This window comes from Prionailurus bengalensis, chromosome D3 (genome assembly GCF_016509475.1).
Source record: "Prionailurus bengalensis isolate Pbe53 chromosome D3, Fcat_Pben_1.1_paternal_pri, whole genome shotgun sequence".
Taxonomy (NCBI): domain Eukaryota; kingdom Metazoa; phylum Chordata; class Mammalia; order Carnivora; family Felidae; genus Prionailurus; species Prionailurus bengalensis.
Window position 1 is genome coordinate 28,835,912 of NC_057356.1, and position 13,391 is coordinate 28,849,302.

The 13,391-nt window shown below is 62.9% G+C and overlaps 1 protein-coding gene across 4 annotated transcripts; it reads right to left on the reverse strand.

Annotated features, from left to right (window-relative positions):
- Positions 1-1,185: 1,185 nt before the first annotated feature.
- Positions 1,186-13,049, reverse strand: SCARF2 (scavenger receptor class F member 2). Of its 4 annotated transcripts, none has more exons than XM_043558125.1 (11): positions 12,820-13,049; positions 7,867-7,925; positions 7,658-7,759; positions 6,946-7,465; positions 6,621-6,839; positions 6,349-6,477; positions 5,629-5,732; positions 5,428-5,545; positions 5,092-5,207; positions 3,729-3,881; positions 1,186-2,911 (listed from the first exon to the last, which is right to left on the reverse strand). In XM_043558125.1, the coding sequence occupies exons 1-11, from the start codon at positions 12,987-12,989 to the stop codon at positions 2,010-2,012; spliced, it is 2,592 nt and encodes an 863-aa protein (XP_043414060.1). In that variant the 5' UTR covers positions 12,990-13,049; the 3' UTR covers positions 1,186-2,009. The 4 variants fall into 4 exon arrangements, with proteins under 4 accessions (XP_043414060.1, XP_043414058.1, XP_043414059.1 ...); XM_043558123.1 differs by having other exon boundaries at positions 3,729-3,950; positions 12,820-13,004; XM_043558124.1 differs by having other exon boundaries at positions 5,092-5,222; positions 12,820-13,004.
- Positions 13,050-13,391: the final 342 nt, after the last annotated feature.

Genomic DNA, 13,391 nt, shown 5'->3' on the forward strand with positions numbered 1-13,391 from the left:
CTGTGTTCTCAACCCCAGCAGACAGCATGGCCTGGTGCCCGAATATATCAGAGGTGGCCAGCCACAGGGCCATGGCTGGAGGGTGCCTGGCTGGCCAGAGGGTAGCCTGCATTCCACGTGCTGCCCGACCAGGCCGAATGCTGGGACTATGTCCATGCAAACCACATCAGATGTCCCGCCTGTGGCATGAGGCCATCTCCACTCAGGTGGCTGAGCCCCCATATGGGTCACTAAAGTTGACCTCAATGTGGTATCTGGCCAGAGGGCAGGAGACTTGCCAGGTGAGATCTCTGAGGTGCCAGCATTGGTCAGACCTCATGCCACACTGGGAGCTGCAGGGTGGGGTTGGGGAGAAGATTGGAGAATCTTGGCAGAATCTCCTGATCAAAAGAGCTGGGCATCACGATGAAAAGAGATCTGCTGGGCAGAGGCAGGGGGATGGGAGGAGCCAAGATGGACAGAGGCCAGTGGGTGCCATAGAAAGGTAAGGGGTCTGTGGCCAAGGAAGGTCACTTGGGAGGCCTGCCTGAGGGTCAGAAGCAGTGAAGACATTGCGGGGGAGGGGGCGGCAAATGCTCACAGATAAAAGGCCAGGCCAGAGCAGGGACTGCCTGCCAGGCCAGCCAGGGCTCTGGGCCAGGCACGCTCCCTTCCCTCTCCCCCACCTCCCTCAGCCTGGTGGGGAGGGCGGGCGGGTGAGAGTTTCCGGCTGAGGACAAGGAGCCCATTGAGGCAGACAGCAGGGCTCTGTGCAGGGCCAGACCATCTTGTTTGTGCCTGGTGAGGCCCTGCTGGAGCTGTGCCTGTGGCCCACTGCCCCTGGCCCCAGCCTCTGACCTGTACCAGCCACACCAAACAGCTCAGTGCCCCCAAGTGTAACAGCACTGGCCACTGGGAGCAGCACAGGTCAGCCCCACGTACAAGCTCCCTGTAGCCAAGGGACTCCCAGGCTGCTAGTTGAGAATGGAGTGGCCCAAGGTGGGTGCCCAATAAACTTGATAAAGAAATGATGGGCGGATGGACACAACCCACATCCAGCTTAGCCCCTGGAGAGCCACACCTGGGCTTCCAGGTTCTGCTTAGGTAGAGGAGTCTTGTGGGTGAGTGCAGGCTAGAAAAGGTCACACAAATTCTCTGAGGAAGGAACCTTGCAGGAGGAAGGTTAGATAGGAAGCAGGCAAAGCACAGGAGAAAAAAAAGGCACTTTATTAAGAAAGCTTTGGCCAAGCCCCTGCCGGGAGGAGCCCATCCTGGGGCACCCGGATGGGGTGGGAGCAGCCCTGCCGGGGGCCTATAAATATATCTCCTCGGGCTACTGGAGTTGCCCTTCGGATTCCCGCGGCATGTGGGGTGGTGGGAGGCCATCAAAACCAGCTCGACAGCTGAGGGGCCGGGGCTAGGGAGGCTGGGGGCGCAGGGAGGGGAAGTGGGGGGCCAGGCCGGGCCCCGGGGACGCTGAGCCCTTTGGGGAGCAGAGACCAGCTCTCCTCCCCAGGCTCCAGACGGATGCCCTGAGGCCTGGCCAGGGAAGTAGCCCTCGGCTACGATCAAGGAAAAAGCCCTCCAGCCAGAGGCGCCAGGCCTTGGCCAATGAGGCAGTCGAGACAGAAATGCTTCTGGCCTCGACCAATGAGAAGGTAGCCCCGGCCGAGTGCACTCTGGGCCCGTAAGAGGTGATCTCCAGGCCGAACCCTCCTGTCTTCGACCTTTGAGACCCTGACTGGTCGGAGCCCTCGGCCAATGGGAAGGAAATCGCCAGCTAAGCCCCTGTCAGGCCTCGACCAATGGAATGGGACCTTCCCGCCCGAGAGCAGTGCTCCAATCCAGGAGCCGCCGCTGGAGCCTGAGCCAATGAGACCCAGCCTCCCGCCTGGCTGCGCCGGTACGAAGCCCCGGGAGGCCGCCGTGCCCGGGCCGCCGTGGGGCGCGCCGGGCTGGCGCATTACGCGGGGTGGCAAGCAGCGCTTCTAAGCCTGGGGAATCTGCGGGCACGGCCGGGCTGCCGCCTGCTACAGGGTGGGCGCGCCCGCCCTGCCCAGGTCGCCCGCCGCTTCCCGGCTCTTCTTGCGCGGCGGCTTCTGGATGGGGGTCTTCTTCCTGGGGGTGTCTGGCGCGGGCGCGCCGGCTGCCGCCTTCTCGGGCCCCGGGGCCTCCGGCGCGGGGGACGCGCGGGCAGGCGAGGCAGGCAGCACCGATCGCTTGGCCTTCTGCGGCGGCGCCGGCTTCTCTCGGGGACCCTGCGCGACCGTAGCCCCTTCGGCGCGGCCCAGGCTGCGAGTCTTGTCGCGCAGCTCCGCGGCCAGCATGGAGGCGACCTCGGGCGCTCCGCGCGGGGGACCGCCAGCGTCCGTGGGCTCTGAGAGGCCAGGGCCGCGGCCCCGCGCCCGAGCCCTAGGCGGCGAGGGGGAGGCGAGGGCAGGCCCCTCCTCCGCCAGCCCCGGGGGCCGAGGCGTCGGGTCACGGGCCCGGGGGCTGCTGGGCTCATCCGGCCGCGCCGACGTGTCGCTGGGCGTCCGTTTCCTCTTGGTGGGGCTGGGCGCAGCCTCGGGTCCCGAGAGTGGCGGAGAAGGCGCACCGGCAGCGGCGCCGTGCTTGCCGTGGATCCAGGACACCTTGGGCTTGGTGGCAGGGTCGGGTGGAGGCGGCTTCCTGCGCTCGGGAGATGGCGAAAGCGACAGGCCTCCAGCCTCGCCCCGGGCCCGGGCCGGCCGGGCCTCGCGCCGGGCCACGCGCGCATACAGCGCCCCGCCGGGCCCCTCCACGCTCGATGCCGACCGCTCGCTGTCAGAGGACGGGGGGAGGGGCGTCGCCTCCTCTGCGGAAGCCAGCGTGGTCACCAGAGCGGGGGATGACGCCAGTGCCTCCGAAGGAGCTGGGGGGGGCTCCGCGTCCCTGCTGTCCGTTGCGGTCTCTGACAAAGGAAGAAGAGCTGGCAGTCACGGCCTCCACAGAGAGCTGGGCCATCCAGCCTTCAAGCAAAACCCTGCCTTTCCTCCTCTTCCCCACCCCAGGTGATGCTCAGTCGCCCTGGTATCCAGACATGCCTGGCGAAATCATAGCACCAACCACAAACTTCGTTCTGAGACCCAGGGTGTGAAGCCTGGTCCTGGGGGATGAAGGACACGTTCCTGAGGCTGAAGCCCCAACCTGGGCCTGGCCTTGCATCCCTTCCCACCACATCCCCAAACCCGAGTGGGAGGGGAAGTCGGATCATCAGATATGATTCTGGAACACCTGCTAGGTGATTCATTATTCCTCATAAAGAGATAAGGCTTCTAAGGCTCAGAGAGGTTAGTTGCCTGCTCAAGGTCACCCAGGGGGATAGGAAAGGAGAGAGGCCAAGGCCACAGCTAGTCAAGCTCCTTCCAGGTGTTTGTGGGCCACAGCTTCAGGCAAAAGTGTGCCCCCATATCCCATAGACCCCTGCTCCTATCTCCTCTGCCATCTTCTACCTAGGCCCAGAACCTTCTCTATGAACGGTCTCCCAAAGAAGTGAATCTGGGCTGTGGCTAGAGACAGAAGAGCCCACCCACCTCCCCAGACCCTACCCCAGTCCAGCGCTGAGCAGCACAGAACCCCATTCTGCAGCCTCAGCTCTGTGTCCAACCCCTAGCTAGGAGTATCACCACGCCCTTCCTCCCGTGCTGCCCATCCCTCAGAGCACAGAAACCTTTTCAGCTGAAACATTTCACTGGGCTGGAGGGAGGCCCAAGCAGGGCAGTGCTCACCTTCATGGGGTACACAGTACACAGGGCCTTCATCAGTGGTGTCAAAGGAAGAGAAGGAGGCCCGGGAGGACCATGATGGAGAGGGCTGCTCCAGCCCTGAGGGTGGCTCCAGGAAGCTGCAGTTGAGTGTGTTATCCAGGTCGTGGTGGGCCACTGGGGAAGGAGGGAGGCACAGCTGCCAGGGGCCCTGCCCTGTTCCAGCCTGTGCCCTCACTAGCCCTCCTGCAACAAATGACAGAGTAACCAAGAACAGTCCTATCCTAAGACTGTGGGTGGAGCAGGCAATTCACCAGGCAGAGTGACACTAGACCAAAACAAGATGGGAGAATGGGTAGAGGTGAACTAGTAAAAAGAAACAAGGGGAAACAACGTAGTCAAAGGTGCAGGGTTAGTGTGTGCTGCTAGGGAGCTGAACAAGGATGGGCTGAAGCATTGGAAAGAGAGGGCTGGAGAGAACACCTGGCTGGGACAGGCCATCAGGGCCTCCAAGCCATGTTTGGACCCTGCCCTGTAGGACCCAGAAAGACATGAGGTTTTTTGGGTTTTTTGGTTTTTGGTTTTTTTTCCCAGCTCAAATGTGCAGTGGTGAGACCACCCTTTGGCTCAGCCCATTTCAGCAGACTGAACCCCCGGGGCCTAGCCACAACAAGTGGGGGAATCTCAGAGGCCAGCTGGCCTATCTGCCTTTCACAGTTGAGATGTGGGGTCCAGCCCCACACCTGTGTCCACAGATCGCACTCTGCTGAGTGGGCCAAGGAGTTTTCTCAGCTGTCTCCATCTTTATCTCCCTTCATCTTCAGAAACAAATAGCAAAAAGGGAGTCCACTCCTGGTGTGTCAGTGCAGACGGAGAGAGTCTGCACGTGGAGTCCTGACTTAGGGTTGAGAGTCGGGAGACCAGCCTGCCCACTTTCCAGGAAGGACCCAGAGCACTGCAGGGGATCTAGGTGGGCAGGGGCGGGGGGGGGGGGGGGGGGGCGAGGAGTGCTCCCTGTGACAGGGCATTTCCATGCACAAGTTTCCCCTGCCCCAACCCCCCTTCACCTGCAGCTACCCACCAAGACTTCTAGTGCACTGCTACAGTTTGTAGGGGTTCTGCCCACCGGCATGTCCACACACTCCAGATGCAATCACCATCACTCACCCAGACAGGGCCCAAACCTCCCACATTTGCCTGCACACCAAGGACTCCGTCCTTCCTCCCCGGGCTCGCCTACCTCAGGACCCTCTTTCCATCCCTCCCCAGCCCACCCACACCAACACTCAAGGCCCGCATTTCCTACACCGACTCCTTCACACTCATTTCCCAACAGCCTCCTGCATCGGGAAGTGTTCCCCCAGAGACCCCGTGCGGATATCCTTACCTACAACCTTCGGCAGCTTCTGCCTGCGGAGCGGGATCCGGGGCAGCTTCATGCTGATGCGGCTGAAGCGCCCGCACAGTCGCTGCGGCGCCTTTTTCCTCCCGAGCGTGAGCTCCCTGCGGGGGCGGGGCCTGAGTAAAGGGGTGGGGCGGGGCCTGGATGGGACAGTTTGATCTCTGCTGGAGCCCAGACACAGGAAGGGCGGGGCCTGAGCTAAAGATAGGCAGTGCCACACCCCCGGGCGGAGCAGGGGCCTGGAGCGGCCTAGGGAAGGGCGCGCAGTGCCACTGAGAGTTCGGCCTGAACCCGAGACAGCGGGACGACGTCGGGCCTCACCGGCGCGCCGGGTCCTTGCCGCGGCAGGCGCAGCAGCAGCCGAGCAGCGAGAGCAGCAGGCCGAGGAGCAGGGCAAGCAACGCGCCCGCGCCCATCACGCCCTTGCGCTGGTTGGTCTCTGTATGGGAGGGCACCGGGGTCAGCGTGGGTGCCGGTACTCCTTGCGTCCCCCTCAATACTATGTCCCCCTCGACCACTCACCCAGGCGGCAGGCACCAGTGACCGGGTCGCACGAGTCCTCGTGGCAACTGCAGGCCTGGGCGCAGTCCACGCCATGGAGCCCAGGCGGACACGTCAGGTTACAGCTACGGGGACACGGGATCAGGGAGGGCCACAGCAGCCCCCCCACCCCGTGATGCCACCTGCCCTCGCCCCTGCCGCGAGCCAGCCCGGGTTCCAGAGCCAGGTTCTCTAGCTCTATTCTCTGGGGTTTGACGCCCACCACCACCGCCAGGCACACACTGAACGATCAATGTTTTGGAAATGATACGTTGCACAACCAGCGGGATGGGGTCTGGGAGACAGGGCCTGTGGTCACCCAGACTCAGTGTCCACTTCTGGGGCTGACTCTTGGGTGGGTGAGAAGAGGGGCTGCCAGACCAGTCCCTTGGCTATAAGTGGAGCTCTCTGCTCTGTCTGCACCAGCTTGGGGTCACCTCAGTCGTGCAGTCCTCAGGAGCCCACTGACCACAGGCCGAACTGGTTGCCAACCCCTTCTCTGAGCACCGGCTGTACACCAGAGCAGGAAATGGCCCCAAAGAGTCTGACAGGACTCCCTAGCTGCGGTAAGCGGATCTAGGCTGAAGGGCCTAGTCTAGTCGGGTCTCATTTAGTCGGTCACCATAGCAGCACCTGGGGTGTAGCTGGAGCCCTGTGAGGAGTACATATCCCCTAACCCCCTTTGGGTCCCTGGGCACTCACTGGGGCCCATGGACTCCGGGGCTGCACAGGCAACGCCCCGACTGGAAGTCGCAGTGGCCGCTCCCGCAATCGGCGCACACGAATGCACAGTCCTCGCCGTAAGTGCCATTGCTGCACTTGGTCTCGCACCTCGGAACGCGGGGAGAGGGAGTCAGTGGAAACGAAAGCAAACAAACCGAAAACCCATAGTGCGCTCCGCGGAAAGCATTCGGGGATTGGCGGGGCTGGGGCTGCGTGCCTGGGATACGTTCGGGCATGGGCTGCTTGCTCACCGGTCGCCGATCCAGCCCGCGTTGCAGCGCGTGCACTTGCCGGTGACGTGGTTGCAGGCATGCCCGTCGCGGCACGGCGGGCAGCGGTGGCCGCAGCCCTCGCCGTAGAAGCCGGTGGCGCATGGCTGGTCACACTTGGTGCCGTTCCAGCCTGGCTCGCATGTCAGGCAGCGGCCCTCGGCCACCGTGCAAGGCTGCTGGCCCTTGCACTGGCCGCATCTGGGGAAGGGGCGGGAGGCTAGGCGGGGCCCAGAGCCACCTCACCCCGGTCCCCTTCGGCGCTCCGCCCCCCTCCTCCCCTCCCCAGCCCGGGGCCCGAGCTTACCGGCGGCGGCAGCCCAGGCCGTAGAAGCCGGCAGGGCACGGCTCCCGGCAGTACTTGCCACGGTAGCCCGGCTCGCAGGCGCACGTGCCGTCCACAGGGTGGCAGCGGCCGCGAAAGCATTGGCAGTAGCGCTCGCAGCGCGCGCCGAATGTACGCTCGCGGCACTGGCAGCGGCCGCTCTGTTGCTCGCACGGCGATGTGTTGCAGGCGCACTGATTGTTGCAGCTGCGGCCCCACCAGCCTGCGTGGCACAGGCACGCGCCCGTCTGTGGGTCGCAGCGCGACGTGGCGCTGCAGTAGCACGCGCTGGCGCACTGAGCGCCCCACCAGCCAGGCTCGCAGCGACACGCGCCGCTCCGCGGGTGGCACACGCCGTGTTGGCACTGGCACGCATGCTCGCAGCGTGCGCCCCAGCGCCGCGCGTGACACGTACACTGGCCTGTCACATCCTCGCACTGCCCATGCGGGTGGCAGATACACAGCTCCTTGCAGTCGGGGCCCCAGAACTGGCGCGGGCACTCTGCAGGAGCGGAAGGAAAGGGTGTGAGGCCAGGGTGCTCTCGAGGGAGCCCAGATCCAGCCAGAACCTACCCGCGTCCCGCCCTCCGCCTTTGGGGACCCTCCCCCCATGCTGGATCCCTTTCCCGGATCAGACCGCTCCCACTCACAGGCTCTGCCCCACTACCCAGCGCCCACCCGGATCCTAGCTCACTGGTGTCGCAGTTGGCACCGAAGTAGCCATGGCGGCAGCGGCACTCGCCAGGCCGCACGCACACCTCATTCTCCGAACACGTGGAGTTGCCTTCGCACACCGCTGCGGACAAAACGGGTCTCAGCTGCCGCGTGTGATGCCCCCACACTATCCCCTCTTCCTCTCCGTGCCCCCACCCCCTGCCCAGGTCCCCAGTGTGCCCCACTCACCGACCCCACACTCGTCCCCCTGCTGCTTCCAGCCGGTGCAGCACATGGGCTCCTGAGAGCTGCAGGCAAAGAAAGAGCTCCTGAGCCTGAGCCCCAACCCCTGTCCTTGCTAGGGCTCCCCAGCAACATCCACCCTGCCCTGGGGAGGTGGTTATGGAGGCCTTGCCATATGCCAGGTACTGCTGTAGGTTCAGATTTCCAGCAAATAAGACACACACTCCAGCCCTGGGGAGCAGACAATGGGAGGCCGCAGAGGGCAGACCACCAAGAGATCTAACCTCCAAGAACTTCTCAGTCCCTTCTATAAAGGGTCTTCCCTCCCCTCCCCATTCTACCTAACTCCTCTTTGATCCACCCCCACTCCAACTAGGCCTGAGAAAAGAACCCCAGGTGTCCCAGAATGGGCTGGTGAGAGAGGTCCTTGAGTCTCCAGGACCTGCTTAAAGTGACATCACTGGAGGTGGGGGTCCAGCCAGATGGGTGTCAGAATCTAGCTGTGACCTGGACAGCTGGGACTGGTGGGGCCTGACAGGCACACCTGGATACCCGGTTGGTGTCCACTCGGTGGAGGGGCAGGGCACACCCTGGGAGTCCTCCATGACAGCAAGGAAAGCAAAACAGTGAGGGCTCCAGAGCACCAGGGCAAGACTTGGAATGGAGGGAGGAGATATTAGAGCATCTACTTATGTGTTTTAAACATCTTATTGTAATTTTATTTGGTTTTACAAGGTACATGACGTTAGCTCAGTAGGAAGTAAATAACAGAACTGTTGCATTTCAGGATAGTACAGCCTCCCAAACCCCTGGGCACAAAAGTTTGGAGGCCCTGCCAGAGTGAAAGGTGCCACTCGAGAGGGCGAGTGGGGGTTCACAGGGGATGTGTCCACATTTGGGGAACAAAGGAGGCTGAGAAGAAGGAATGGACACTCAGGCTGCAGGTTCGTGGGTCCCAGCAGACCTAGAACTTCACCCAGATCCTGAAGTCACAGAGCAGCCATTGCTATTTGAGAAAAGGAGTATGCCTCTTCAGGAGTCTGATCTAGAACCAGGATGTGGTGTTGGGAGGCAGTAAGGAGGAGGCGTGAGACCCTGGTGGGTGGGACCAGCTGGGAAGGGAAAGGCTGCAGGTGTCCATATCGTGCCCGTCAAAATGCCCCCTATCCCTTCCCCAGCAGAGAACAATGCCACACCTGGGATGCCACCACCCCCCCCCCCAAACGGTTTGATTCTCCCTCAGTCCAAAGATGAGGAACCTTGGGAACAGGAATCATAAAATCCCAGCCTGCAAGGGATGGGCCCAGCTTATTTTCCACAAATGAAACTAGAAACCAGACCCAGAAACACAAAGCAGGCTTGGCTTTCCCGCACCCCTCACCAGGCTTTTCCACCCACCCAGCCTGGCCGCAGGATGCATACATGCCCATCTTCAGGGGAGAGCCAGGTCTGCCAGCCTATCACCCTCCTGCCTTTTCTGCCAGTTCTGAGCCCAGGTTTCTGGGTGGGGAGCCTCTGTAGGTGTCCCTTGTGTAGGCGGCCTTGCCAGCTGGCCAGCTGGGATGGTGATGGCCCTGGAAGCACTGACCACTTTCTGCCCTGGCCACATGGCTCTGTGGCTAGGAGTCTGGTGTCAGGGCCACATTAAGCTGGATTTGATGCCTGTGTGACTTTGGGCACAGAACTTAACCTCTCTGACCTTCAGACTCCTTATTTATAGAAAGGGGCCCATGGATCTGGCTGGAGTATTCAGAAAGCACAAACTAAGAGCTCAGCCAAGGCTGTAGTCTGCTCTCCAGTCCATGCTGTGCAGGCTCCAGGAAGCCCCCTGAGTTCACCTAAGTTCACTCCCAGCATGGGAGGCACCCAGGTCCCACCCCAGCAGAGCTAACACCCTCTAGCCCCAGCAAGGAGGGAGCCCCATGGGAATTCAGCAAGAGCATGAGGAGGAGCCTATGGGATAGCTGCTTTTCCTTCTGGGACGGGTTGGCAGACAAGACAGGTGGCAAGCCCACCCTCTCAAGAACTTACAAAACCGAGATGAGAAAAATGGCCTGGTGCAGGGGACAGTTCCCACACTCAAACTGTAAGTTGGTGAGACCCTCAGGAGCCAGGCTGCAGGTCGGGCCAGGCCCCTTAGCAAGCACGCCTTGCTTCGGGCTGCCCCCTCTAGAGATCACAGTCACTGTAAACAAAACTGCCATGATTCAAACCGTGTGATCTTGAACCTGCAGCAAAGCACCCGTTTCAAAGAACTGAACTGCTTGCTCACTGTGCCAATGTCTGTCCTCATTCTCTCTCCAATCCAGCCTGGAGGCTCCTCTGCCCACCATCACCTGGAATCCCATACTTCCCTGCTTTCCACCTGCCCCGTGGACACCCCTCCTCTGGTTTCTGTCCCCCTCCTTGGCTCTGTCCTCACCTCTCCTCTGTCCACTCCCTCAGAATGCTCCCCTGGGTCACATCTAGATGAGGCACTGCAAATGCTCAGAGCCCTCTCTCTAGTGGGGCCCACCTCCCCAGACTGAACTCCTAGCCTCCCCCCAGAGGAGCCTTCCCCATCTCAGGTAGCTCCATCCTTTCAGGTGGGGAGGCTGAAACCCCAGAGCACCCACTCTGTGGTGACTGAGACTCCACTCACAGCACACACCTGATTCATAGGGAACCATGCCGCTCTATTCTCCAAACTAGATCTAAGAAGGGATGAGCCACTTCTCCCTGCTCTGCCCAAGCCTTGTGAGAGCCCACCTCGCTCTCCCTGGTTTCTCCTGGATGACTTCCTAACTGGTTCTCCCTTTTACCCGCCTAAGTAAGCCCTGTTCGTCTGCCACCTGGCAGCTGAACATGGTCAGATCCCACCCCTCCTGGGTGTAAAGCCCCTGGGGGTTCTCGTGTCCCTCAGAGACCCACTGTGGCCTGCCCATCCTCATTCTTCCTCCACCATCCTCCTCCCAGGCTCTGCCCAGCCCCCATGGCTCTTTTCTGTACTTCCAACAAGCCCTTTGCACTTAGAGCCTTGCCCCAGGCACTGCAGGGCTCCACCTCCTCTCCTGCAAACCCCTGACTACTCATCACCTCCCCGTGGGTCTCCCCAGATCACCCTAAAGAATACAGCGCTCCCCAACTGAACACTTCCTACCCAGCACTTGCTAAATATCAGATGACTTTCTGTAAGTCTCCTCCACTGCGAGGACAGTGACATTTGTCCTGGCTGCTGTATCGCTGCTACAATCACAGTAGGTGCATGGGATTTTACTGGCTGCCCATCCGCTCCCCTCTTCAGGTTCTCCTGCCTCTGGGGAAAAGGAACCGCGGGTGGGAGCCTTGGAAGGGTATTGAAAGAGATGGCCCAGACCCTGAGTGGACAGTGCCCAGAGTGGCCCTCCTTCCCATTAACCAGCTCCACACAAAATCAGTCTTCCCCTCTCCACCCCATGAGGGGGACACCACCACTAACCCCATTTGACAGGGTCAGAGTCAGGCTCAGAGAGGTTAAGCGATTTGTTCCCAGTCCATACAGGTGGGGAGAGGTGGCATCTGGCTCCGAAATTCAACTCCGGGCTCTGGGCTACTGAAACAGGCCGCCTCATGGGGAGGCGTCCAGGCAACCGGACATGGAGCGAAGGGCTCAGGCTCCCGACAGCTTGAGCCTGCCACCGGATCCCCCAGCACGGAGCCCCATCGGGGAAGGAGGACTGAGGCGGAGAGACAAGGCCGTCAGCGATCGCGCCCTCCCCCTCTCCAGGCACGGCCCCGCCCGCCACTGCCACTGCATTCCTGGGGCCGGGGAGGCCCGGGAGGCGGCGGCGGCAGCGGCGTCGATGTGAAGCAGATGGCGGGCCAGGCCGGCCCCCGCCCCGGAGGCGGGGCTCACAGTGGGGAGGGGTCTGTGCGCCGCGGGATCCGAGCTCGGAAACCCCGCGCGGCCCCCTTGCAGCCCCTTGTCTGCGGCGACTGCAAAGCCCCCGGACGCGGCCTCCCATAGCCCTGCGGCTCAGGGCCCCCCGACGGAACCCAGACCGGAGTCCCGAGGCCGCCTCTCCAGCTTCCCACCCGCGCGGCGCCCCCCAACTTGCACCAAGGCACCCCCATACGCCAGCTCCTTGATCCCGAGAGCGGAGTTGTTCTTGACCTCGCTGTGGCCCCTGACCGGCCGACCAAGTCCTCTGACCTCTGCGCCCACTCCTAGCGTCTGTCCTCCGCTCTTTTCCCTCCGCGCAAGATCTTCGGCCCGCCACTTTTCCGCGGGGCCTGCCCATTGCCTGTCCCACGCTGGCTTCCCCAACCGACACCTCGTGGCGTCCCGTCTGCGCGGCCCTTCCGCGCACCCAGAATCCCCACCGGGATTTCCACATCTTTCCGACCGTGGTGCACGTCATTGTCTTTTTGAATCCCGCTTCTGGTCCACTCTGAGCGCAGGCTCCTCAGTGCGAGCTCCATCACCATCCTCCTCCCACCCGCGCCTGCCTCTAAGATACAAATCTGTCCTTCCGAGTCCTGCCAGCCTCAAGATGCGTCGGCTCCCACCTCTCAGGAGCGCTGCTCCATCTCCACTCAACCCTCACCCTCCCTCCCGCCTCGAGCCACACTCGTGCCCGGGGCCTTTGCACTTTGCACATACTCTTCCATCTGCTTGGAATGCCCTTACCCGACTTCTCCCTATGGCCTTCACAACCCGGCCCAAGGGTTCCTTTTTCAAGGTCTGAAATCTCAGACACCGTCTGTCACCCTTCGGGGCGCCTACTGCACTCCGTTCTCCCATCGGCTGACTTCTCGTCTGGGGTATCCTCGGATGCACCGTTGTGGCCCGGTGCCCAGGCTCGGCCTGGAGAGGAGTCTGCGTCGGCGAGGGCGGCGAAAAGGTCTAGAGCGTTTAGCTTAGGAAGGTCCCGGGTGCCCCCTCCCCTCGGCCCCTAGCGTCCCCCTCGACCCCCTCCCCCAGCCAGGCCGGGCTCCTACCCGGGAGCACGGCACACGTTGCGGCCGCGCGGGTTCAGCTCCTGGGACGCCGCGGGGCCGGGCAGCAGCCAGAGCAGCAGCAGCAGCAGCGGTGGCAGCAGCGGCGACGGCGGCCCCCCGGCTCCCCGGCGCCGCGCCGGCCCGGCCCCCCGGGGCCCTGCGCCCTCCATGCGGCGCGGGGCAGGCGCGGGGCGGGCGCGGGTGCGGCCGCAGCGAGAGCGGCCGGAAGCGGAGTGCGCGGCCGGGCGGGGGGCGGCAGGAGGGGCGCCGGGCCGGGCAGGAAATTCCACATCGGCTCCCTGATCCCGGGCCAGCCGCGGCCGGCCAGGCGGCAGCGCCCGCCCCGCGCGCCAGACCCCACCCTCCGGCCGCGCCGCCGCCCCTCCGCGCGGCCCCCGCCCCCACGCGGCCGCTAGCAAACTTGGGGGCGAACTTGGAGGAAGCCCGCGGAACTTTGAAAGAGGGAGGGGCCAGCGCGGGGGAGGGGGGGCGCCCAAGGAATCCCCTGTCCGCGAGCCTTTCCGCTCCCTCTCCAACCACCCACCAGAGAAGCTGCCCCTGCGCGTTCAATG

What these genes read in the sequence shown, in the direction of transcription:
- SCARF2 (XM_043558122.1), bottom strand. Translation starts at nt 12,989, where the DNA reads ATGGAGGGCGCAGGGCCCCGGGGGGCCGGGCCGGCGCGGCGCCGGGGA. An exon ending in CGGTGCCAACTGCGACACCA is followed by an intron (nt 7,466 to 7,657) that starts GTGAGCTAGGAT and finishes CCGCTCCTGCAG; the next exon opens with AGTGCCCGCGCCAGTTCTGG. An exon ending in CACTGGTGCCTGCCGCCTGG is followed by an intron (nt 5,546 to 5,628) that starts GTGAGTGGTCGA and finishes CCTCCCATACAG; the next exon opens with AGACCAACCAGCGCAAGGGC.